The sequence below is a fragment of the Leptonychotes weddellii genome, chromosome 3, assembly GCF_054177405.1.
Source record: "Leptonychotes weddellii isolate Sample4059 chromosome 3, ASM5417740v2, whole genome shotgun sequence".
NCBI lineage: Eukaryota > Metazoa > Chordata > Mammalia > Carnivora > Phocidae > Leptonychotes > Leptonychotes weddellii.
This window is the reverse complement of record NC_138371.1, coordinates 146,998,398-147,025,882: the sequence shown is the minus strand read 5'-3', so window position 1 is coordinate 147,025,882 and position 27,485 is coordinate 146,998,398. Positions and strand designations below refer to the sequence as shown.

The 27,485-nt window shown below is 34.7% G+C and overlaps 1 protein-coding gene across 1 annotated transcript in view; it reads right to left on the bottom strand.

Annotated features, from left to right (window-relative positions):
• Positions 1-27,485, bottom strand: part of UCHL3 (ubiquitin C-terminal hydrolase L3) — a 43,928-nt gene that overhangs the window by 212 nt on the left and 16,231 nt on the right. Inside the window, exons 7-8 of the mRNA XM_006733619.3 lie at positions 5,818-5,893; positions 598-656 (exon numbers count right to left, since the gene is read on the bottom strand). Coding sequence (XP_006733682.1) covers positions 598-656; positions 5,818-5,893 — 135 coding nt within the window. The remainder of the gene's footprint in view (positions 1-597; positions 657-5,817; positions 5,894-27,485) is intronic.

Below are 27,485 nucleotides of genomic sequence, written 5' to 3'. Positions count from 1 at the left end.
CTATGGGGAAAAAATGTGTAGTTTTTCACTTTATAAACATGTGTTTTCCTTTCAAATGATAAATAAGTGTTTCACATTTTCCTAATTCATACTAACCTTACATCAGACTTCTTTTTCCAAATGCAAAATAATTTAAAGCACACACCAGAAGAGTGAATGGTTGGTAGCCTAATTTGCTTAGTACAAAACTGTAAGATATAGTAAGTGTTCTTTCTTAAAGTACTTTAAAGAAACCTTTAACTTGAAAATTACTATTTCTTAGCCACATAATTTGTTCATAAATCTAAAAGTCTCTAAAATCAGGATCAAGATACAAACGATGGTATCTTGGATTCAGTGAAATATGAGATAAGATGTGCAACTCTTTCAATACTATTACCTTTTTCAAATTTGATACTTGTTCACACAACGAGCTCTGAAAATCTCTTCATTTGCTGTAGATTTTTAACACTAACTCAGAATTTTCTTTTTGGATTTTCTCAAGAGTGTAAGGATCCAAATTCAGAGAAAATGTTATTTAAGAGATCTTTAGAGATATTTTAAAGATAACAAGAACATTAGTAACACTTAAAGTAGGCCAACAAGTTTTGTTGTTACCTCTAATAAAGTTTCATCGCTAGTTTCCCCATGGTTAATTGGAAACGGTTTCCGTCCATCTGTGGAAAGTGAACAAAGAGCTGTAACATTTAGCTGCTTATAATGTACTTCCAACTTCCATTTTCCTCTTCCCACAGTGAGGCGAAAGTTCAAAGATACTGAAAATAATATATCCTAAAACAAATATTTTAAATGTGCTACCTATCAGTATTTTTTACATTATATGTTATTAGAACCTTGCTTCCATGTTTGAAAGCCTAAATTATCTTCATAAACAGAATTTATAAGAAATAAACATTGGCTTTAATTTCCTTAAAAAATGAAAAATTCCTAAGTCAGTTTTTAAAAAGCTACAACCCTAGTTTCTACCCTCAGGAATATGAAATATTTATTTCAAATCAGAAGGTTCCTAAGACTGACATGCTTATACCAATGAAAGGGAGCCACCACAAGATTTATATATTACTTCTACTAATTGTGTAGCAGCAAGGCAGTAAGTGGTCTATACCAACAATCTAAATAATCTAGGGTTATTTCACTGACCACCAATGTTAATTAAACACAATTATAAACATCTTGAATAAACTACTACTTTATGAATGCTATGAAAAAAGGAAAAAGTCCAGTATTATATAAACTCATCCTAACCCAAGTTAACTGATACTCTATATCCAAATCTAAATCTCTTATGTCTTTTAAGTGGCACTTCATGGGGCGCCTGGGTGGTTCAGTAGGTTAAGTGTCTGCCTTTGGTTCAGGTCCTGATCCCAGGTCCTGCGATTGAGCCCTGCATTGGGGTCCCTGATCAGTGGGGAGTCTGCTTCTCCCTCTCCCCAACCTGCTCGTGTTCTCTCTTGCTCTCTCTCTAATAAATTCTTTTAAAAGAAAAAATGTGGCACTTCAAGTTCAATCCATAAAACACAATCCCGGGCGCCTGGGTGGCTCAGTTGGTTAAGCGACTGCCTTCGGCTCAGGTCATGATCCCCGGGTCCTGGGATCGAGTCCCACATTGGGCTCTCGGCTCAGCGGGGAGCCTGCTTCTCCCTCTGACCCTCTCCCCTCTCATGCTGTTTCTCTCTCGCTCGCTCCCAAATAAATAAATAAAATCTTAAAAAAAAAAAAAAAAACACAATCCCTTCTATAATTCCATGGCTTCCAAATGTAATAAAAATGTCTGAATCCATATACAAACACAGTGATAGAGCTGGGCTGGTAGATACCACGGTGAAAGAAAAATATGAGGGAAGATTAACCAAACAAACCAAAAGGCAAAATGAGACAATTATTAAAACTGGAGAAATAAAAATGTATTTATTTTTATTTATTTATTTGAGAGAATGAGAACAAGAGAGATCACCGAGGGAAAGGAAGAAGGATAAGCAGACTCGCTGCTGAGTGGGGAGCCCGATGCGGGGCTCAATCCCAGGGCCCTGAGATCATGACCTGAATCAGACGTTCAACCAACTGAGCCACCCAGGCACCCCAAGTTTTTTAAAAAGTACATTAATTATGGCTCAGCTGAGAATAAATATTTCCGTGGTCATAGTAATATAACTACAACAGAACCAGGAGAAAGGAAATAATCTATTTCATGACTGGGAGGGTGGGCGAGGAACAAGAGTGACCAGGAAAGCTAAATTCTGATCTTCCTTGTGGGAAGTGAAGAAATAATACTGAGGCTACTTCCACCTCCAGCCAGGTTGGAATAACTGGTACTGGATGAGGCCTTCCACTGGAAACAACGAAAAAGCTGGAGGAAATAGCTGAAACAGTGTTCTTAGACATCAGGAAATAGGTAGCTTTTATGTGAGCTCAACAGTGATCGCTTTCTGCCAGTTCATGAATTGGAAACCCACGCAGAGCACAACAGTCTTAATGAGGAGACTGAGGAGAAAGAGAGCGGGGTTCAGGAATTTGCACAATATCAGAAAGAAGGTGGGTCCCCACTTTGCAGAGTTGTTGCTCTGTCTGGGCCTGGCCAGGCAAGGATCAGTTGGGGGCAAGTCGGGGGGAGGTGCAGGGAGCATTGTGTTTGGGTCTGAGTTTTAGGCTGGGGTGGCTAAGAGCTTGTTTATATACAAGAGGAATGGATAAGTCAAGAAATACATGAAGGGTAATGGAGAACACTAGAATAAACTATATACTATTAGATTTAGAAGTGTTAATGGAAGGGCGCCTGGGTGGCTCAGTTGGTTAAGCGACTGTCTTCGGCTCAGGTCATGATCCTGGAGTCCCGGGATCGAGTCCCGCGTCGGGCTCCCTGCTCAGCAGGGAGTCTGCTTCTCCCTCTGACCCTCCTCCCTCTCATGCTCTCTGTCTCTCATTGTCTCTCTCGCAAATAAATAAAATCTTAAAAAAAAAGAAGTGTTAATGGAAATGAATGCTTTTTAAAAAAAATTTTATTGTTATGTTAATCACCATACATTACAGCATTAGTTTTTGATGTAGTGTTCCATGATTCATTGTTTGCATATAACACCCAGTGCTCCATGCAATACATGCCCTCTTTAATACCCATCACCAGGCTAACCCATCCTCCCACCCCCTCCCCTCTAGAATGCTTTTAAATATATAAACAGATATAATTGTGGGTGTGTCTATACTCATATTCACATATATGTATGTGAGTGTATTTTCTAATACATACAAACATTTCCTACCTTTGTCCTCTGAAAGGGCCTAGAAGCAATGATATCTTAGTAGCAATGAGCATACCTACCACCGAGATATTGGTTCTAAATATCATTTTCCACTAAAAGGAACCAGGGCTCAATGGAGAAGCAACTGAATAACAGGGCCAGGGCACATAAAATCAAAGATGAGTCTAGTCTTATTCTACCTGACAGTGAGAAAGTGCTTGAAGAATGAGAGAAACATATCAAAAAGACAAAAGGGCAAGCTTGAGGGGGTTCCCTTCAAGGCCAATTTGGGGAAAGTTTAAGCATCAAAATAAATTATGATAATCAACTGTATGTAACCTTTTGAGTGAAATATGAATCCATGAGTCCATTCTGACATTAATGAATGAATAAGGGAAAAAGGAAATGGTGGAGGAATTTTTTTTTTTAAAGCACCATTTGGCAACCATCATAGTGATAATCAATTAAAAATCATTAATGGATGCTAAATCTGATAAAGGCTTAATGAGAAACTACATTTACATAAGCTCAAAGTATCTCCTGATAAAATATTTATTCATTACTTACTAATTAATAACTATAACATATTAACATATTAACAAGTTTAAAAAACTTGTTAACTTTATAATGGAGAAATGCAGATACCACCTAGACCAAATGATAAAGGTCATCATCACCAGTGATGGGACAAATCAACATCATGAGCCTCCTGAAATGATGTGCTGAGAACATAGCACCACTTCTGTGGTGTATGTGCCAAAAATGGATAAATCATGAGGAAATATCAGACAACCCAAATTGAAAAATAATCTCAAAGTAACTGCTCTGTACACTTAAAAATAAATGTCAAAGACACGAGAGAAAAGAAAAGATTGAGGAACCATTCCAGATTAAAGGAGACAAATGTGACAACTAAATACAACACACAATCCTGGATTGGATTCCAAACCTATAGAGGACATTGTAAAAATCAGAATAATTTGAATAGAGTCTGTGAATTCAATTGTAATATGGATCGATGTTAATTCCCTGATTTTGACAGTCATACTACAGTTATGAAAGACAGTATCCACCTGTTTTGAAGAAATACATACAGAAATATTAAAGAATAATGGGGCATTGTGTCTGCAACTTATTTTCAAATGGTTCAAACATATTAACTGAATCTGGGGAATCTGAGTAAAGGGTTTATGGGAACTCTGTATACAATTTCTATAATTTTTATAAAAATTTAAAATTATTTCAAAATAAAAATTTTTTAATGTTTCAGAGTATTCCTGTTACTCCAGGTAGACAATAAATTGTTAGTTATCAGTTTTCTAATCTGATGATTCAATCAGTTCTGAATTCACTTCCAAACCCATTGTTCTAATTTATCCATAAAGGGTAATTTTATCTATTTAAAAATGCCATTCTCCCCTCCTACATATGCCATTAATGACATGAAGCCCTAAGGAAAAGGAAGAGGTGACAACCAAAAGATGAATAACTCAGTTCCTTTTATCAGTTAACCTTACAATTTAGTATGGAATAAATATATTAAAGATAACCACTATCCTTTGTGGAATAATTGTCCTGTAGTAATTAACTTGCACATGTCTACAATCATATAGCCTTATCTTTAAACAAATAAGGTCACTTGAAAATGATTTTTTTTTTCTTAAAAACCTATGCTGTTCTCTTAATCACTGTTTTCTTTTTGTGTGTGTGTGTGTTCCTTCAAAATTTATTTACCTCTCATCATGACTGAGTTTAGAGGTAATGGACAGAGGTGAATGTACTTTAAAGGCCAAAGCTCTCAGATGGGTAGAGAGCATGTTTCAAGAATCTGGGAACACTGCAGGGCAAGAGAAATATATGATCAAGCCCCTGAAGATTATTATTTCATTACATAGGTGATTCTATATTGCCAAATCACAAATAACTATACATAATATATGTTCTCTGTATTAGCAAGTATTGTGTGTGTGTGTTTTAATAACCGCTAGCATTTTCTATCACAAATATTTTTTTATTATGTTATGTTAATCACCATACATTATATATAATCACTGTTTTCTATTCACTAACTCAATAGTTCTTGCTCAATATTCCTTTAGAATTTATTAGGAATCCGGGGTGCCTGGGTGGCTTAGTAGTTAGGCATCTGCCTTTGGCTCAGGTCATGATCCCAGGGTCCTGGTATCCAGCCCCGCATCCGGCTCCCTGCTCAGTGGGAAGCCTGCTTCTCCCTCTCCCCCTGCTTGTGTTCCCTCTCTCACTGTGTCTCTGTCAAATAAATAAAATCTTTAAAAAAAAAAGAACGCTGAAGTGATCTATAGTAGTTTCCTATGATTTTTACTTCTCTGCTTTGCTTGAAATACAAAGGTGATACGCACACTTCTTTGAATTATAACTTGCTTAAACAATCAAAAAAATTATTTTTTTCTAGTAAAAAATCTTAAATGGAAAACTTTCATTATGCCTACTCAATGTTAAAGGGCAATTAATATTAAACACAATAAATGCCAACAGCCCTGTTAATATAGAGACTTTCCCATTTATCATTTACCTCCCCAGAGTAAATTTAAATAGTTCTTACCTAATTCATAGAGATGCCCATCTACATGAACTAATGCAATAAAATGAAGATCTACTTTTTCATCTATACTTGGTGCCTGAAATAGGAGGGAAAAATACATATTATGCATGTTAGTAGTCAAATCAATCAAGTACATGTAAACACATACAAATATGAAATGACATGAGAGAACATTTATCCAATATAATTCAAGGTTTATTAATCTTTGATATGGTAGACAAAGAATGAACATGACCACATTTATGACAATGTCCTCACCCATTAACCAGGAAAACATCAGCTAAAAGCCTATCTTTTTTAATCTCAACTGATCTAAACACCTTTAATATCGTTGAAACTTGGAAGCCCTGGTGCCTAGCATAACACCTGGTACCTAGTAGATACATAATGCATACTTGCTGAATGAAATGAATGCATGAACTCATTTGTCTAATTTTTGATATTTGAAATAAGAAAGGTTAAAAAAATTTATAACATAAACAGTTAAAGAAACTCTTTTCAAGCTGAATTTTAAGACACCAAGAAAGTGAATTCTTTCCTTAATGATTTGAACTTGATAATCTTTTTTGAACAATGTAATATGTCTTAGAATAAAATAAGTCTCATTATTCATCATAGATTCAAAAAGTTTAAAAATGAATAAATGCAGGAAACCAGCCCAAAAGAGTAAAAGGGGAGGGAAGATAAATGCAAATTAAAGTGCAATTAACTGTAACCTATGATATTTTGGCTGCTTTCTTAGTGAACTACTTGAAATTAAAATTAAATTACACCTAGTTTTTTTTGTTGTTTTTTTTTTTTAGTTTACCAAATTCTATCTGCATTAAACAATATCTGCTACATTTCTTAGAAATGTAAATAAGTTACCCAAAATCAATACATGATTAAATGGTACTGTCTATGACACACAGTAAGCTGCACAGTTAACACTAATGTATATTAGCTATATCTCAAATCTTAAATGGTTTGAAATAAAATACAATCACTATTAAACGCAAGTGCAAATTTTAGAGGCAAACATTTTAAAGAGGCATAAGTCAAATCACATTTCATATTAACATCCTATAACATAATAGTGTCTGAAATGTAAAGTTCATACTTTTTTCACCTTCAGATAATTTTATAATTTTAAGTAGTTTTTTTAAGTAGTTTTAAGAAGTTTTCAGAAGGAAAAAATTGAAAGCAACAGAATAAACATTACTATTTTGGATTTACTGAATGTTTCTAAAACATGTACAGATAGAGTGACTCATCTAATCTCACATTATTCTTCAGAGATTATTTCCCTCCAATTATGAATGGGAGAATCTCAACATAACATTAATGTGACAAACTAGCTCTCCCTAACTTCAATTTAGAATGAAAGAATTCCACTGTTGGTAGGAAACAAAATGATCTACTTCTGCTGCTCCAGTAGTAGACTCCTCCCCCATGCAGCCCCATCTGCAGTGGCCCCTAGGAGAACGGGGGACTGGCACTAGGTTCGGAGGCAGTCCGTTCTGTCTTTGGACAGTTTTGCTGCAGTTATCCTTCATACCGAGACTAATATATGTCTCCCGGTATTTTCCATTATCTTAGAAAAAGCCTAATCCCTCTTGAACAGGATACTTCTTCAAATATTTAAAGATAGTGATAATGAATTTCCTTACTTTCCTGGTCAGAGAATCAAAAAATATTAGTGATCACTCAAATCCAATATCGTTTTACTAATGACCAGAAGAGAATCCAATTTTTCAAGGCTAAACCTAGGCAATTCTACAAATTATAAATTCAGTTCTATAACAAAAAAATACTAGAAATGATTTTTTACCCAACTAGAAAAGAGTTTTGTTTTACTCATTTTAAGACAATTCTCCAACAGGAAATCAAGTATTTTAATTTTTTTGAGCTATTGCATTTTAAAAAATTATAAACGATTTTAACACCATCTCTTCTTAAGAAGAATACATCTTATAGCTTCTATTTTTCATATTTTGTCAGTAAATACAACCATGCTAGAGGAGAAAGGAGTACAAGTGAGGGTCAGAGACCTGAATATATACCCGATCCCTGTGTACACTGGGTTTCTTATCTGTTTTAAAGTTTAAATGAAATGCATGAAAATATTTTGTAAATTGTTAAGTGCTATAAAAGCATTATGTAACGTCACAATATTAATACTACATTATCACAAATATAAGAAATCAGTAATGTTAGTGACTCATAATGGTGAGTCATTATACCTTTTATCCAAAAGTGCATACTAAAAATATAAAACTCTAAAGAGGGCATGAAAAGCCTTCAAACTTTATTATAAAAGGTAAGTAAAGCTAAAAACTTCTAAGCCTTCCACAGAACCTTGGTACCTACTGGGAGCCTTTCCCTTTGATCAACTTCATTAGTCTGAGAGTGTGAAATCTGCAATTATCTAACTGCTTAAAAATTGTTCCACTAAAAACAAGAACAATACATAAAAGGCAAAGTCTTCAATTTCAAAACATGACCAAGAAGGCAGAAACCAGAAGCTATAGACTGGATCATGTTGACTACATTTATTTTTATGTATTATTTTTTATTAAGTTCCCTAATTTATAATACAACACTTATTATTATCTCAAACAGTTAAAAATAATGTAACAAATCAATGAGAGAAATTAATTAAATACTAAATATAAATTTCAAATTGTTGAAAATGACAGTTTAAATTTAATTTCTACTAATATGGCACTTAATATATGCCAGGCACTGGCACTGTTTTAAGTACCTTAAATGTACTGACCAATTAATTGTTACATAAACTCTATGAGATAGGTAATATACTCATTTATTCTCAAGAAAACTGTTCAACAGTTAGTAAGTGATGGAATCTGGTTTCAAACTCAGGTGGGGTAGTTTTAGAATCCATGCTATGCTACGAAAATACTTATGAAGCTATAAAGCAACAAAATTAATATGGAGAGCAAAGATCAAAATTATGTAAAATCATATAAAACTGGAAACACCAATTTTATGGTATGTTCACTTTTATTTAGAATATTTTAAAAGTACAAAGGAATCAGTCATATTTAGAGTCAATTGTACCCAAGTTAGTATTTACAAATTAGGGTTTTACTCTGATCATATAATTCACCTTATGTCTCCTACTATGCCAAACAGTGTATGGCACAGTAGGGAAGCAACAAATATTAAATCGACAAATGAATAAAAATGGCAAATGCATGTTGTGATCCAATGGGGAAAATGAAATAGACAGCAGTTTATTGATTGATATTCAGCATAAATGAAAGGCTATTTTGATGACCATTCTGACATTTGGTGAAAACAGATATTTAAGGAAACATGTCAAGACTCTACTTCACAGTTTGAGGCTAGCTCTGGAAGAGTAAATAAGGGGAAAGAAAGAATGTTTGACACCAACTTTTAATTTTTTTATCATTAAATATGTAAGGAATCAGACTTCCTCTGGCTTCAAAAGTTATGATGATTTCCAGAAGCATCAAGTTTCTTATAAATGGATAGCACACACCAAATCTTTCAAATATAGCATTTCTAAGTAGGCTCTGCCAAACCACAGTCATTGCTATTAACAGTCTAAAATATCAGAAAGAAAAGAGCTGGAGTTGCCTAACCCTATAGTTTATTTCAATCATGAGAATTATTAGAATTCCATCATCAGTCTCAACATTTAAGATAATTAGCAAGATTATAAGAACAAATGTACTTTTTAATAGTTTGTTAATATTATCAACCTAAGAAGGAGAAATCATAAAATTTATGGGAAGCAATTCATAAGGAGAAAATCTTCACCTCCTACTTGGAAAAGATCTTTAGAAACTGAATAGGCAGGGAAGATTGGATCAAGATTAAACCAAGTACCTGAGACACCTCAGGGAATAAAATAGCTTAGATGAAACACCCTACACCATGAAGGATTAGGTTAAGGAAAGAGTAAGTAAAGTGACCCCGGAGTATGACAAGAGACTACAGTCATGTTCAGAAACATGAAAAAAATAAAGAGATGGCAAAGAACTCAGAAGGTACACAGCATTGGCTGACCTGGGTCAACTAAATGAAATCAGAGAAATGAAGGTTAAGAGAATACATATTTACTTTAACAACAGACAGGAACTTAAACATTATCATGAATGTCGATCAGTACTCATCAAAAGGCAGGCATCCTTATGCTGGTGGGATATGGAGTGGGAAGATGAATGTTCACCAAGGCACTGGTGAAAGTCAAGCTAGACTGCAAAGCATAAAGGTATGCTTGCAATCTTATTGGGGGAGAAAAAGCTAATGGTTGAGTGAACCAAGAGAAAAGCACTTTGAAGACTGAAGAAGTGTAAGGGAAAAAATGGACTATCCTTGTCACTGGAAGAAGAGATGGAAGATTGACTACACTTACAACAGAATGGAGACCCATAGATGGTAGGCGTAAGAAGGGTCGCCAGCGACGAAGACGGAGAGATGGACTGGTAGCCTTTGCAGGGCCTACATGGTTACGTTTGACCCAGGGCAGGGATGCATGGTGACACAATGATGAGGCCTTCGTTCTGCAGTGGCTAGAATGAGGCTGTGATGAGGATGACGAGGAGGACTACATAATTAAAAAAGAGAACATTTTACTTAGACCACGTTACTGGGCGATCATTTATTCTTAAAAGCAACGTATGGTCATACTTGTATTTATATGGTCTAGTACTTTTAATCAACCATAATCTAGAAAAGGATCATATGTGAATGTTGGTTAAAACTGGATAAAGTGGAAATATATAACTAAGGTATAAGGTTATATGCCATAGCTTCTGTAAGTACACATCTAAAATATTTACCTATTCTCATTTGTGTAGCACAGACTCGTGGAATTATTTAAAAGCCACTAAAATGGAATTATCACATCAAATCGTTTAACAAACAGGAACACACACACACAGAACACACAACATGTAACACATACAAAACACAAAGAATAATGTGTAGAAAAAAACAAGATGGTGATAGGCACTGTGAAAAGAATTCTTTAGTGAGAATAAGCTCTAAGTGGGGGGGTGGGACTTTGAAATATAAAGAGGAGTAAAGCAAAATCCTCCAAAGCTGATGACCTGCATAAAGTATCCTCTTACTTAGGCTGACAAGTTAAATGGAAACTATCATAGCCTATTAGCCATCTTTTACTAATCAATAGTGTTTTGTTAAAATACATACCACTTATTTTGTCCTGGGCACTCTTTTAAGCACTTTACATTATCAATTCATTTAATTAACTCCCAGTAACCCATGAGATAGGTACCATATTCCCATTTTACAAATGAGGAATCAGAACACATAGAGGTTAATTAGTACAACTGAGCCCATTGTACTAGCAAGTGGCAGGGATGGGAGTCAGATACAGGAAATCTGGTTCTAGAATCCATTGTGTAGAATCACCTTGATGTATAGCCTAATTTTCCAAGAGAAACATTTTATAACTAATTTAATAGACCAGATTCTAATGAGAGGTGCAATCCTCTTAAAATTAGATATTTTGAGAATCATGGTTTCAAACATAATTACACCACAAAGGTTGGATATGGCCCAACAGTTTTCCACAAAATGCACATGCTTACAATAAGTTACTTATTAATGGTAACCCAAATGATAATTTTATGATTGCTACCTCCAAAAAATATTACCAGTACATGAAATAAAAATTTAAGGCAGTATGAAAAAATTATAAGTGTTTATAACCATAGTGAGAAGCAGCAATAAGAATAGTGTAATGAGTCCTTGGGAAGCGATAGCAATCACTAACCATGACCTATTATCTTTAGGAAAATGAAGGGTTTTTCCCTGAATGATTTCTAGGAAAATCTAGAAAATTTCTGAAAATTCTGTGATCAGTACTTTCAATCTATGTAAACAGTACACTAACCTAAAATAAAAGCTATCACTGTGGTGAGGGTTTAAAAAACATGTTTGTGAACACTTTAGTGGCTCTTAATAAGAACCAGTCAATCAGAAATGCATAAATAAATCCTCCTGGCTCTATACAGGAATAAACGGTCTGCTCTCACAGACATGGTCTAATCAGAAGTTTGTCATATTCAATCTGATTACATTAAAATAGCAGAAAGAAAGGGAAGGAGAGAATGGGGAAAAGAAGAAAAATGGATGAAGAGGGAAAAGAAATGGAGTAAAGAAAGAAAGGGAAAGAGAGATGACTAATGATCAGTGGAACAAAACAACAATCTTCTAAGCATCTGGGAGGGAGAGATTACTAAGCTAGAAGTAGAATGTGTAAGATTTGGGGAGGTGAAATTGGAAAGGGACTCCTGGCAAAGAATTCAGTGTGAGAAAAAGAACAGAAAATAGGGACAAGGAAGACATGTTCACAGAACCAGACCATCGGGTCTGGGATTTGATTTTACCCTTTCAATCAAAAGAGCTGGCCTGTTACTTTTCCAGGGATGCTGGAAGAAGACTTGAGACTCCTGGGTCAGAGAAAAAGGGCTTGACTTCTAGCACAGCCAGGAGCATAATCATCTATAGGTTTGCATTGCGCTCACAGGAGGGCGACACAGAAGGCCTAGATGGATGGCTGCACAGGAGGTGAGCTGCATTCCAGGAGAGGAACATTGAGTTTGGGGAAACGTGTTTTATAACAAGAAGCAAGCAAACATACTCTTCCTATAAGCAGACCTTACCTAATCCTTCACAGTTGCTTACTGGGAGAAAAGCAGTTTCCCTTCAAGTGTAATGGCCCTCTTCTTTTGGCATTTTTGAAAAACCTTTTAAGAACTTAAAAACAAAAAAACAAACAAACAAAAACCCTCAAGCTTATAAAGTTACAAAAACAAAAATAGCACAGGAAACACTGAAATCTTTGCCCATGACATCCTACCCCCCCCCCATTCGTTTTGTCCTCTGCATTTACACTCTCTCTCTATGTAATTTTTTTCCTGAACCATTTGGGGGTTTAGGGTAAGTTACATATATCATGGTCCTTTACCCCTAATACTTCAGTATTTCTATAAGAGAATTCTCTTACATAACAGCAGTGTAGTTATCACCTTCATAATTTTACACTGCTTTAATATCTTGTCTAGTGTGTCCATATTTTAATTTGTTAGTTGATCTATTCATTTCTTTTAGAGCATTTTCCCTCGTGACCTAATCTAGGAACAGGTACAATGAATTTACTTGCCATGTCTTTTTAGTATTCTTTAACCTGGAATATTTCCAATAGTCTTTCCTTGTCTTTTGACATTAACATTTCAAATACAGTCTCCATCCCCCATTTTTAAATAAACAATTTTCTATATAAAAAATCATGCTATGGAGTGTTATATGCAAACAATGAATCATGGAACACAAATCAAAAACTAATGATGTAATGTATGGTGACTAACCAAATAAAATTTAAAAAAAATTTTTTTAAAATCATGCTATGAATACAGTTTTATTTCTTCCTTTCTAACCCATATGCCCTTTCTTTCTTCTTCTTGCCTTATTGCCAGGATCTTTAGTACAATAATGAATTTCATTGATTTCTGCTTTTATCTTTATTATTTCTTCCTTCTGTTTGATTTGGGTTTAATTTGCTCTTCTTTTACTATCTTAAGGTAAAATGTTAGATCACTGACTTGAAGCCTCTTTTCTTTTCTACTGTAAGCACTTAATACTATGGATTTCTCTTGAATCCTTGCCTTTTCTACTGTAAGCATTTAGTGCTATAGATTTTTCTGTAACTCCTGATTTTTTCTCTTCTATAAGCATTTAATGTTAGAGATTTCTAATTCCTGCTTTAGCTGAAACCTGTATATTTCGATTTTTTAAAATTTTTATTCAATTTAAAATGTTTTCTAATTTCCTTTGTGACTTCCTCTTTGATCCATGAACTATTTAAAAGTATAGTGTTTCACTTCTAAATATTTGGGAATTTTCCAGATATTTTTTGTTACTGATTTCTAATTTAATTCCATTAGTCCAGAAAACATTCTTTGTATGATTTCAACTTTTAAGAAAATTGTTAATTTCTTGATCCAGGATATGGTGTATCCTGGTGAACATTCCATGTGTATTTGAAAAGAATGTCAATTAAGCTGTTTTGGGATGGAATATTCATAAATGTTAATAGGGTCAAGTTGTTTAACAATGTTGTGAAGATCTTCTATGTTAAGGTCTTACTAATTTTCTGGGTCTACTTGTTCTACTGATTACTGAGAAGAGTGTTGAAATATCCAACTCTATTTGTGGGTTTGTCTATTTCTCCCTTCTGTTTTCTCAGTGTTTGCCTCATATATTTAGAGGCTCTATTTTCAGCTACATACACAAACTGTATGGTATGTCTTATCGGTGAATTGATCTCCTTATCCTTAGAATGTCCTTATCACTGTTAAATATTCCTGGTTCTGAAGTCTACTTCATCTAATTTCAATATAATTATTCCAGCTTTCTTTTCATTGGTGTTTGCATTGTATATCTTTTCCCATTATTTTAATTTTAATCTTTCCATGCCTTTATATTTAAAGTGACTCTCTTGTAGACACAGATAATTGAGTTTTGCTTTTTTACTAATGTTATAATCTTTCTTTCAATTTGTGGGTTTACATTCAGACCATTTATATTTTATTAATTTCATGTAATCATTGATATGGTTGACTTAAAACCTATTATCTTGTCAGCTCTCTACTTTCTCCATCTGTTGTTTGTTCCTTCTTTGCCTTTTTTTGGATTATTTCTATGATTCCATTTTATATGTACTATTGTCTTATTGTTTATATTTCTATCTTTTTCAGTAATTGTCCTTGGGTTTAAAATATGTATCTTTAGTCATGGTGTACCTTCAAATAATATTACACCACATCACATGTCATCTAAAAGCCTTATGGTAGTATTCCAAATTCTTTCTCCCATCCTTTGTGCTAATGCCATATATTTTAATCTATGCTATAAATTTATAATGCATAGCTACCATTTTTATTTAGACAATTATCTTCTAAAGCAATTTTTTTAAATTACAAAATTTATTTTATATTTACCTTCCCTTGTTCCATTTCCAGCACTCCCCAAGTCTTTGTGTAGTTCCAAATTGTAGTGCAGGTAAGTTGCTAATGAATTCTGTTTTTGTTTGTTTCAATGTGTCCTTTAGTTTTGAATAGTTTGTTTCAATGTATCCTTTAGTTTTGAAAGATATTTTTGTTTCATTTAATTTTTTCAACACTTTAAAAATATCATTCCATGGTGTTCTGGCTTGCATACTTTCTGATGAGAAGCCTGCTGTAATTCTTATCTTTGTTCCTTTGTATCTGACTTGTCTTTTTCTTCTGGCTGCCTTGAACATTTTCTACTTACCTTTCATTTACAGCAGTTTGAATATTATGCATTTCAGTGTATATGTGTGTTTGATTTTCAGAGGGTGGGGGTATTTATCCTACCTAGTGTTCTTTGAGATTCTTGAAGCTGTGGTTTGAGGTCTTTAATTATTCTTTGAAATTGAAAAACAGCCATTAGATCTTGAAATATTTTTTCTGTCCCATGTCTCCATCTCACCCCCACCTCTCCTTTCCTTCTAAGATTCTCCTTTCATGTATCCGATCATTTGAAATTGCCCTACAACTCTTAGATGCCCCGAGTACCCCCCACCACCAGCAGTATATTTTTGTGGTTCTGTATGAGTAATTTCTAGTGATCTGTATTCATATTTACTGATTCTCCCCTCAATTTTGTCTAGTCTACTGGTTGGTGAAGCCATTAAAGGCATTCTTCATCTCTGATACCATATTTTTCATTACTAGCATTTCCATTTGATTCTTAGAGTTTCCAACTCTCTGCTGATACTCCCTTTTTGTTAGTACATGTCCACTTTGTTCACATGAGTCTTTAACATATTAATTATAGTCATTTCAAACTACATCTGACAGGTCCAATATCTGGATCATATCTGACTCTGATTCTGTTGACTGCTTTGTCTAATAACAGTGTATTGTTATTTTTCTTCTTTCTTCTTTGTCTTGTAATTTTTGGTTAAAAGCTATACATCTTGTGTAAGAGCAGACTGAGGTAAATACTATTTATGCCTTGGAATGGGCATACCTCTTCTGCTAGACATTTAATGTGTGGAATTGAATCAATCTGGTCAGGAGTTGAGCTGTTTGTGTTTTACTGTGCTATGGTTAACCTTAGCACCCTATCAGCTTAAAATTCATCTAGCATTACTTTGTGCTTAGGGTAGCAGCTGGGTTGCTGGATGCTTTCTTTTTCAATGTTCTTGTTCCACCCAAAGCTTTAGGCTTTTTCTCAGAGAGTGTGCTCAGAGGTCTCTCTCCTTGTTCTTGACTCACTCTCACACTTTTGACACTTGTTTATTGGTGCTTGCTGGTCTTTAATGGTGGGAAGGTGGAGATATTCTTTAATGTTCTGGTTTAGCCATTGCTTCTACCATTATAGTTAGGCTGTTTATCCCGGTATCAAGGATCAGGCTTTCCTCCTCCAGCAATTTCTCTCATAGTTTTCTGCTCCTTCCCCAAAAAGGTGGTTTTATCTATTCCCTTCCCCAAAGAAAGTGTTTTGTCCTAGCATCTTTAGGTTTTGTTCTGTAGGGGAGAAGAACCAAGGCTTAGAGCCTTAACCAAAGTAGAAACTGCTCCCTTCCTCAGGTTTGTACCTTAGGGCTCTCTCTAGTCCTGTCCCTAGCCTATCTTATAAGTACCAGTGAGGTCTGTGGAGTGAATGAGAGCTTCCCTTTTGGGGCCCCTTACAGCAATTTTATAGTTTCATATTAGCCTATACTTGGCCTTTAGCAATTTGTTAAAATTTTTTAGCATTTTGGTTTTTTTTTTTTTACAAAAAGGGATCATACTCTTCATGCTGCTATTTTCACTATCCATATATTTTGGGCATCTAACCACCCAATAAGTATGTATCTATATCATTTTTCAAGGCAAGTTATTTCTTAAACAGATGTACCATAAATATATATATTATTGTATATTTAGGTTGTTTCTACTTTCCTACATTTATAAACTATGCTGTAAATATGTTCACACAAGTATCTTTATATGTTCACCAGTGAATAATAGTAATAGCTAATATTGTGTGATTACTATTATGTAACAGATGTTCTAAACTATAGATGCCATAGATCCTCACAGTAACCCTATAAGGTAAAAATTATGATCATTTCTTTTTAAAGATGAAGATACAATTTTTGCCCAAACTTTTATCAGGTTATCTATAGGTGATTTTAGCCCTTTTTACTCATTATGTCTTCCAATGTAAGCTTATATAAGAGGAAAAAATGAAAAAAGTACACTCTGCTGAATGAGTTCCACCCTTTAAGTTTGTGTGTGTGTGTGTTTGTATCTGGCTATGTTTTTATATTGTAGAACATAAAAAATGGGATGGTACATTACTATATTATGGCTGTTTTACTTTTAACCACCTTATAAAGGTCTTAGGCAGGAAAGCTGTTACCCACTATTTTATAGCCCAAGTGTCAGCTTACTATTATTTTTAATAAATAAATGAACATGTTAAGATGTTAAACATTAGAAGTAATAATTCTAAATGTTTAGTCTAGTCATTTTTATGTTTACCTAATGCTAAATGAACACAATATATAACATATTTTCTCTAACTACATGATTTCTAAAGATAATTTAATTCATAATTTAGGCATAACAGTGTACATCATATATATTTTCAATTTCAGTAAAAATGTATATGATAATTCAGGAAAAGGCTGTCAAGTAATATCATTTCAAGAGATGAAATGACTTTGATATGAAGTATGCTATTATGAAATCTTAAAATTCCTAGGTTTTCTTCCTAGAATTACAAAGATTAAAGACAAGCACACCAACTTTTAAATTTTCATATCAACTGTCGGGGCGCCTGGGTGGCTCAGTCGTTAAGCGTCTGCCTTCTGCTCAGGTCATGATCCCAGGGTCCTGGGATCGAGCCCCGCATCGGGCTCCCTGCTCCGCGGGAAGCCTGCTTCTCCCCCTCCCACTCCCCCTGCTTGTGTTCCCTCTCTCGCTGTGTCTCTCTGTGTCACATAAATAAATAAAATCTTTAAAAAAAAAAAAAAATTTTCATATCAACTGTCAATGCAATAGCTTAAGAAAACAAGGTAGCCTTGCTTTCAAAATATGAAAATTTAAACTGTAAACTGAATCTTGAACTAAATATCCAATTTTTCACATTGTCTTCCATACTAATTAGAAAAGATCAAATTTTTACAGTTTATTCTTGAGTCTTTCAGAAGAGGCATAATAAAGAGTTCACTTCCTCAGTTTTTCAGTTCTGGTAGAGGAATCCAAAATTGCTAAAAATTACGTATTTCATTAAAATTATTAAAAAATCAACATTTGCCAGAACTTTAACATTGAACCTGCACCCCCTCTGTTGTGTGAGTAATGCAACAGTATAATGTGACTACATATAGAACACTTCACATGTAATATAAATCTATCTCTTTATTACATGATGTTTGGGAACACCTAGAATAGACTTTTCAGAACCTAGCCATTTTAAAAGCAGAGTAAATGTTTTGCTCTTTACCAAGAACTCTTAGGAATTTAATAAATTATTATTGCATGAAAGAATTAGGTATAAACATTCATTTTAAGAGATTTTTAAGCATTCTCAGTCTGACTTAAATCCTCTCAAGAGTTAAAAATAAAATACCAAAAAATAAAATACAGACACAGAGTGAGTTTATCATGACAGTGCTGGGGTTTTTAATATTCAGAAGCACAAAGACTTAGTTGACTTGCCCAAAGCATTCAACTAGTGACTGTCAAAGCCAGAGGCAGAACACATGACTCCTAGCCCTAAATTCAGTGTTTTCATTACATACAAAGCCACTCACCCATCAACTGTCAACTAATTTAACTGATTCATAGAGGGAAATCTATTATTATCTTTATCTGTATTCTCCAAACACAACTCAAGAGTTTGTTTTCCAAAACTTACAACTAGTTCAGAAAAAAACAACAAAAAAAACCCCCAAAAACAAAATACCTGGGTCCGACAAGGCCAAATTACTTTTCCTTCACAGGTAATGTGCATGTCACTTTGTATATGAGAAAATGAGTCAACTACTCCTTAAACTGTTTAATAACAATAAAAAAAATTAGAAATACCATGAAGGCTAAAAAGAAATGATCTAAACCTTTAATAAAAAGGTGGAGTGTGTCCCTTCGTCCAATTAATGTACATGTCTCTGTGTGTAGGAAAAATGAAGATTACTCTTTAAACTGTTTAACATTAACCAAAGAATTAGAAATACTATAAAGGCTAAAAAGAAATGACACAGACATTTTTTAAAAGGGGCAGAGTGTCTGCCTAAAAGAACTTGTCTATTAAGAAATAAAGTGTTTGGTAGGTTAAGTGCTCAAATCTGAATTATTCTAAAATGCTAAAATAAACTAAGTAGATTTTGGCTTACACCCAAAACATCTCATTTTAATGGGCATCCTGTTATTAAGAAAAATATCATTATAACCACGTAATTTTCTGAACATGAAGGGATCATTAACTGGTAGATACTTAAAATAATTACTGTTTTCTGAAATATACACAATATGATAATCAAAAGACTGTGGTTGGTTTATGAGTAAGATTTTATGTTTAATATAAGGAAAAATCTACTAAGAGCTAACTTAGATACAGGGGTAACAAAGAATAAAGTATTCAGCACAACTCTGAATGGACATTTATAATGCATTACATATTTCACTAATTTATTAGCTGTGGAAAAAAGTCAGTCAGAGAAAGACAATTATCATATGGTTTCACTCATAGGTGGAATTTAAGAAACAAAACAAAGGAGCAGAGGGGAAGGGAGGGAAAAGTATAACAAGAAGAAATCAGAGAGGGAGACAAACCATAAGAGACTCTTAATCATAGGAAACAAACTGAGGGTTGCTGGAGGGGAGGCGGGTAGGGGAATGGGGTCACTTGGTGGTGCACATTAAGGAGGGCACATGATGTAATGAGCACTGGGTGTTATATAAGACTGATGGATCACTAAATTCTACCTCTGAAACAAATAACACACTATATGTTAATTAATTGAATTTAAATTAAAAAATTATTAGCTGTGTTTAACTTTGCTTTTAGGACAAAAACAAAACTTTTAAATTAAAAATCCTCCCTTTCTTCTTTTTTGTGTTAGCAATTTTGATTTATGTTCATATTCTGTTGCCTTCAGAGCATGGTCACTTACTAGCTATGTGACCTTGAACAAGTTACTTCTCAGTTTTCCCACCTATAAAATGGGGTAACATAGATAGATCTTAAGGAATTTAGAAGATTAGTACAGTGTAACTATACTAATCATTACAATAAGATGGCAAACATACTTTCAAAAGCGGTGAAAATTAAGAAGATGACAATATTTGGAAGCTACGAAGCACCTTAATTTCTATTTGTATTCACCCATAAATGACACTAAGGAGTTACAAAGAAAACTTCCTCAGTTGACACTGTGGCACCCAAAATCATGCCTAATGTTTCCAAGCATCCCCAGTCACTTCACAGTGAGAATTTTTTGGCTTCAGAACCTACATTATTTGTGCATCTCTAATCGAGAACAATGTGCGCTTTTTTCACAGTATCTCCTCTTCACAGGGTAGAAATGGGAATAAAATACTGAAAAAAAAAATGAAATTCTACTTCTAAAAATAATTTTAGCTTCTCATTATATGATCATTAAAAATCATGGTTCCTTTTATTGACTTGTTAATAAAATATGTACTTGATCACAATCAAATTTAAGTTATTCCTGAACGTATATGTCCTTTCAGATGTTAGAAATATCACTGAGTCTAAAATGTGGCACACGGACAGAAAAAGAATTAGGAACTTCTCTAGGGCTGCCAAATGCTATGAAAAGAAGTAAAATATAAATGTGTGTGCATACATGTATGAGCACGTGTGTGCACATGCATGAGAACATGTACACATATATAAAACATGAAAAGTTTTTAACTTGAAAAGTTTAAAATCAAAATTATAAATTAATTCTAAATGGATTTCTGTAGATTTTTTAGTAACTATCTATACAATACATTGGATTACACTAAATGTAAGGTCCAAATTTAAAATAGGAAAGTAAAACCAGATTCATGCAAAAGATGCAAACTTTCCTATAGAGTATCCATATTTAGTTGGCAAAGAAGTCAAAGTGAAACACGGGCTACATATCAAAATACACAAAATACCACCACATAGTCCATGGAAAATCTACGTGATGGCAAATTTATTCATTTTGCTCACCTAATAAATCAAAATGCCCACATTCAAGAATGTCTTAAAAGACTTTTCGTCTCCTGGTTTTAACAACTGTGTTTTCTCACCTCAATTTATAATTCTCCAGGTCAGAAATCTCTATTAATTAATCTCTATTAATATAATGACTTATATCTGTACATGTTACATTAAATTCAACCTTACCACTGTTAAGCTGGCCAAACTAATTCCCAGAAATTCTTTTTTTTTTTTTGCAATGTGAGAATAGGTTCTCATTTATTACAAATGAGCATTATCTTCTGTTTTGGAAAGCTGTGGTTTAAAACAAAACAAACAGAAAAACCTCACCATCCCCAAACCTAACCTTGATTCTATGTTTATTGCTGAAGACATTTTTACATAGAGGGTTACAGCTAGTCAGATCTGAAAGAGTATACTCATGAGTTCAGTCTAAGAATTTTCCTTTAAAATAAGTAATAGCTTAATATCTCTATTTCCAAAATGCTCAGATTGTCAAAAAATCATAAATACATAAGATGATGAACAAAGAAAAGAATATTTTGATCCATTTTAGGACAAAGCACTTGTTAACCTAAGAAGGGGGGGAGAAAAAGTACAAACAGGATAGAGTAGTAATTACATTTCTTACCCTTCAACAACTAATTTAATCTATCTATAAATCATTTTTTTAGTGAGAGTAAAGAACTGATTACATGCTTGGAGACATGGTGTTAGTGTTTGAATATTACTCAGCCATCAAAAAGAATGAAATCTTGCCATGTGCAACGATGTGGATGGAACTAGAGGGTATCATGCTAAGTGAAATAAGTCAGTCAGAGAAAGACAAATACCATATGATTTCATTCATATGTGGAATTTAAGAAACAAAACAGACGAACATAGGAGAAGGGAAGGAAAAATAAAATAAGATAAAAAAGGAGAGGGAGGCAAACCATAAGAGACTCTTAACTACAGGAAACAAACTGAGGGTTGCTGGAGGGGAGGTGGGTGGGAGGATGGGTTAACTGGGTGATGGGCATTAAGTTTCTGCCTAATTGGATTAGCTTCTTTAAAAGACGGGAAAGAAAAAAAAAAAATCCTTAAAAAAGAAATAAATGTGAACATCTTAATTTACCATAATTCTAACATAATCAAAATCACCAAAACTACTGCAGCGTAAAATGAAGTCATGAAAACTACTACATCGAATGAAAATGAAACCTGACACTGTTTTTCTCCGCTGACAGTCTGCACTGATTGGGCCAAAAAGCAGATAAACACACACACACATTTTAGCTTTAACTGTGTATACATATATGAACACATACTTGAAATCACAATTTATTCATTGCTTACCTAACAGTCAAATAAACTTCCTCTTATAGGACAACACTAACCAAAATATATTATCACATATTTCATCATAAAGAATTTACAATTTAATTTCATGATTTAAATTCATTCTGTAAACTTGTAGTAAAGATCTTTGAACTGTCATTAGCAACCAAACTTATTACTTCCCTCTATCACACATGACAAAATTTAAAAATAGAATTCAACACTGGCAAGGGTTAGTTTTGGGGCTATTTCCACTGAAGTGAGAGATCCTTAAAGACACAAACTATCCTATTCATCTTTGTACATACAGCTCCTAGCACAGTGCCTGGTATTATAGGTGCTCAAACAGGTTATGTGGTTGATCAAATGAAAGAAAGACAATTTTATATTCTACAACAAGAATCTTAAAAATGTTCATCCCTTTGTCTCAGTAATTCTACCTCTAAGAAACTATCTTAAAGAAAGAACCTAGAATGAATACTTGGATAATGAAAGATATTTAATGAAGTTATAGTTTTAACTTGAAAAACTGAAAACAATACAAACATCAAAAGTTTAAAAAAAAACCTGGAAATTATGGTTCATTCACATGATAGTACACAGCCACAAAGAATTCTTTATGAAGAGGTCGTGATGAGACAAGAAAATGCTCATGATAAAATATAAAGAAAAAAATACCACAAAATTCTTTGATCTTAACTATTTTATTAATTTTTTTAAAGATTTTATTTATTTATTTATTCGATAGAGAGTACACCACAAGCAGGGGGAACAGCAGAGGGAGCTGCAGAGGGAAAGGGGTAAGCTGACTCCCCATTGGGCAGGCTCCATCCCAGGACCCTGGGATCATGACCTGAGCTGAAGGCAGATGCTTAACCGACTGAGCCACCCAGCTGCCCCTTAACTGTTTTAAAGATAAATTTAAAAGGGGGGGGGTACTTGGGAGGCATATGACTCTTGGTTTCAGATCAGGTTATGATCTCATGGGTCATGAGATGGAGCCCTGGGATGGGCTTTGCACTCAGTGTGGAATCTACTTGGGATTCTTTCCTTCCATTCTCCTTCCATCTCTGCCCCTACCCTGACTTTTGCACACGCGCTCTAATAAATAAATCTTTAAAAAAAAAAAAAACTATAAATTTTAAAGGGGCGCCTGGGTGGCTCCATCAGTTAAGCATCCGACTCTTAATTTCAGCTCAGGTCATGATCTCAGGGTTGTGAGATCAAACCACAAGTCAGGCTCCATGCTGGGCATGAAGCCTCCTTAAGATTCTCTCTCTCCCTCTCCCTCTGACCATCCCCGCTGCCTCTCTTAAAAAAAAAAAAAAAAAAAGAGATACATTTTAAAGAAAAGACTGGAAGTAAATATATATAAATCAAAAAGCATTTTTTGCTACACTTTCCATATTGGCATGTTTATTTAAAACCATAAATAAAACAATAGTGCCAGGGGGCGCCTGGGTGGTTCAGTCGTTAAGTGTCTGCCTTCAGCTCAGGTCACTATCCCAGGGTCATGGGATTGAGCCCCGCATCTCGGGCTCCCTGCTCCCTGCTCGGCTGGAAGCCTGCTTCTCCCTCTCCCACTCCCCCTGCTTGTGTTCCTTCTCTAGCTGCATCTCTCTCTGTCAAATAAAATCTTTAAAAAAAAAATAGTGCCAATTTCTATTACTTTTCATTATTATTATAAACTTGAATGGAGAGTTCTGAGCAATAAAATAAATTTATTCTTTTGTAAAAAGTTAAATAAACAATAAATTATCAGAAGATCTCTACTTTTATCTGGACTGGCTCCTAGACTAATATGGACAAATGACAAACTTTAGAAATTGCTTTTTAGGTAAGCATCAGTGAAATAAAAGTACAGTTTAAAGGCAAGTTAAATACCTTTTTGGATTTTTTTTCTTTTCTTCACATTGGACTTGCAGATTGCTTCCATTATTGTATCACTGATACTTGTTCACAATTTTAAAAACACATAATTTAAGTTCCTCATATCTCATTGTTCTTTTATCTTAAGTGAAAAATTAAAGCAATAATTTTCAGTATAGGTTAATGAAACATAAGTGAGGTGGGGCTAAATTTCTGATTAGCCAGAGTCGGCCTGAGTTCATGGTGGGATGGTGGGATGGCAAAAACCATACAGGTAAACAGACAACTGGTCTGTAGTAGCATATTAAGGCCAATCTTCTGAAGACACTATTGTATCTGGGTGGTTTGACTTACTGATTTCTCATTTAGTCTACAAATCTCTACATGCACTAAGGCTCCTGCCTGCCTACTCCCATGAACATGTTCTGACAGAGCACCAACGATGTCAATGACAACTACCATTTCAATTACACTGTTATTACTGGCTCTTTTTCCTCTAACCACTTCCTTTAATACCAACATGCCTGGGGATTTACTGTGGTCCACCACTATTCTCCCTCTATAGAATTCTCAAGGTTCTAACTACTACCCAAATACAAAAGATTTCAGATATCTCCCCAAAGCTTTAGGCTCCATATCCAACTTCTACACAGATAACCCATAAACTCACCTTAAACTCAATATGCTGAAAACTAAACACACCATCTTTGGTGGCTCCCCACTGCCTATAAAATCCAAGCCCCCTCCTTGATCTGGCTTCACCTTATTACTTCTTCCTCTGCCTCTTCCTCACCTTATTAGAGCCTCATCCTCTGCCATCCATATTCATTTTTCCTGAATGCCTAATAAAATTAACCATCTAATATTTATTGAAGGTCCATTACATGCCCAGCACTATTCTAAGCACTTTATATGATTCACTCATCAATCTTCCCAGCAATCCCACGAGGTAGATGCTACTACTTTTACACCTCCATTTACACTGAGGAAAGTATCCTGCCTAAGCTACAAAGTAGTGGAGTCAGCATACAAACCTATATCCTGTGCTCCTTACCTTTATATATGTAATTTCTCATAAATGCCTACACATGCCAAGCACTGTCCTGGGTATTCAAGGTGAATGGGACAAACAAGGCCCATGACCTCATGGGGCTTATAGTCTAGTAAGTAAACAGAAAAACAAACAAACAAAAAACCTTATTATAAATCATTTACAAGTTCCAGGAAGAAAATAAATAGGATTTTATGACAGAAAATTCACAGAGGTGGATATACTTAACAGTGATGAAAGAAAAGCCTCTTTGAAAAAATGACTTTTAAGGAGTGACCTCATGGATAAGAAGGTGCCAACTATACAAATAGGAGGGATATATCCAGAAGAGTACTGAGTCAATAGACAGCATAAAGATGGTGTTACAGATTGAACTGTGTTCCCCCAAAATGCTTATATTGAAGTGCTGACCCCCAATGTAACTGTATTTGGAGTTAGGGTCTTCAAGGGCGTAATTAAGGTTAATAAGGTGGGACTCCAATTGGATAAGACTGGTGTCCTTATAAGAAGAAGAGGCGAGATCAATCAATCGATAGATCAATTGATCAATCCCCCCCTTTCTCTCTCCCCCTCTCTCCACATGCACACAGAGGAAAGGCCAGGTGAGAAAGTACTCATCTTCAAGCCAGGAAGAGAGGCTCACCAGAAACCAATCCTGATGGCACCATGATATTGAATTCTAGCCTCCAGAACTGTGAGAAAATAAATTTCTGTTGCTTACGCTATCCAGTCTGTGATATTTTGTTATGGCAACCAAGCAAACAAATACAAATCAGACTTAGTTGTTTTTCAGGAACTGACAAAAACCAGTGTGCTAGAATATAGAGACAATGGAGATAATAATATGTCAAAAACTCTTAAGCCCATAGATGGCAGATGAACCTGAAATAAGATGATCACAAAAATAGTACCTGTGCAAAAGTTTTAAGCTGGTTCATACTGGATTTGAAAATGTATGCTGTGGGTTTTTGTTCTCTCAGTGACTGGGAGTCACTAAAATAGTGACTAAAATACAGTAATTTATATTCCACCGTGGAATGCACAAAATGGCCCCATACAACAAAGAACTGAACCCTTCCCAAAATGTTAATAGTGCCCTATTGAAGAAAAATGGCTAATGGGTATGTCTTGTTTACATAGAGGACTATGGAAAAAACAAGGATGGGGTTGTTGTTGTTGTTGTTTAGTTCTTACATCACTAAGGATAGCTCTGAGGGAATTATGGTGAAATAATAAATATGTGTGGTGCTCATGTGTAAGGAATGGTGTCGGATATTTTGGAGCATGTCCAAATGAACCAGATACCAATCCTAGGCCTAAGAGCCACAGTAAGGTAGATATGATGCCCCATTTCATCAAATCTAAGGTACCAGTCATTATGTGTCACATTTTATGCACAACTAAGCAAGTTAATTACGACATTAACTGTAAAAATACATCCTAATTTCAGGGCTGTTAAAATGTAGAGAAAAAAGGGCGCCTGGGTGGCTCAGTCGTTAAGCGTCTGCCTTCGGCTCAGGTCATGATCCCAGGATCCTGGGATCGAGTCCCACATCAGGCTCCCTGCTCGGTGGGAAGCCTGCTTCTCCCTCCCCCACTCCCCCTGCTTATGTTCCCTCTTTCGCTGTGTCTCTCTCTGTCAAATAAATAAATAAAATCTTTAAAAAAAAAAAAATGTAGTGAAAAAATATACATCTTAAACAAATGAAAAAGAATATGAAAATAGCTAAATGCAAATAGAAGTCATATAAAAGAGTCCATAGAAGGCATGTATTGTTTCATGCAGAAGGTAGTATTTAAGCCAAATCTTGAAGAATAGGTAGAAGTAGGAAGAGCAGAGCTTGATGAAGGAATATTTTTAGCAAGAGTAAATTGCAAGAGGTAAAGCATAGCAACAATAAAGTGAGGTATGGCAAGAGAGAACTATTTAAAGAGAAAACACTATTGAAAAGTTAGAAGGACAAGGGCTAGGAAAACCTTGAATACAGCTAGGCTAAAGAGGCTGAAATTTATTGTATATCCTTGGGGAATGGTTCTCAAACACTTTTCGTTTTTTTACCCCAATACACTTTGGAGCTATAGTACACATAAAAAAATGGGGCCACTCTAGCAGTGATCCTCAACTATAAGAGATGCAAGATGAGCAAAAGCAATTAATTCTTCTGAGAATAAATACAGAAAAAGCTGTCCAGAA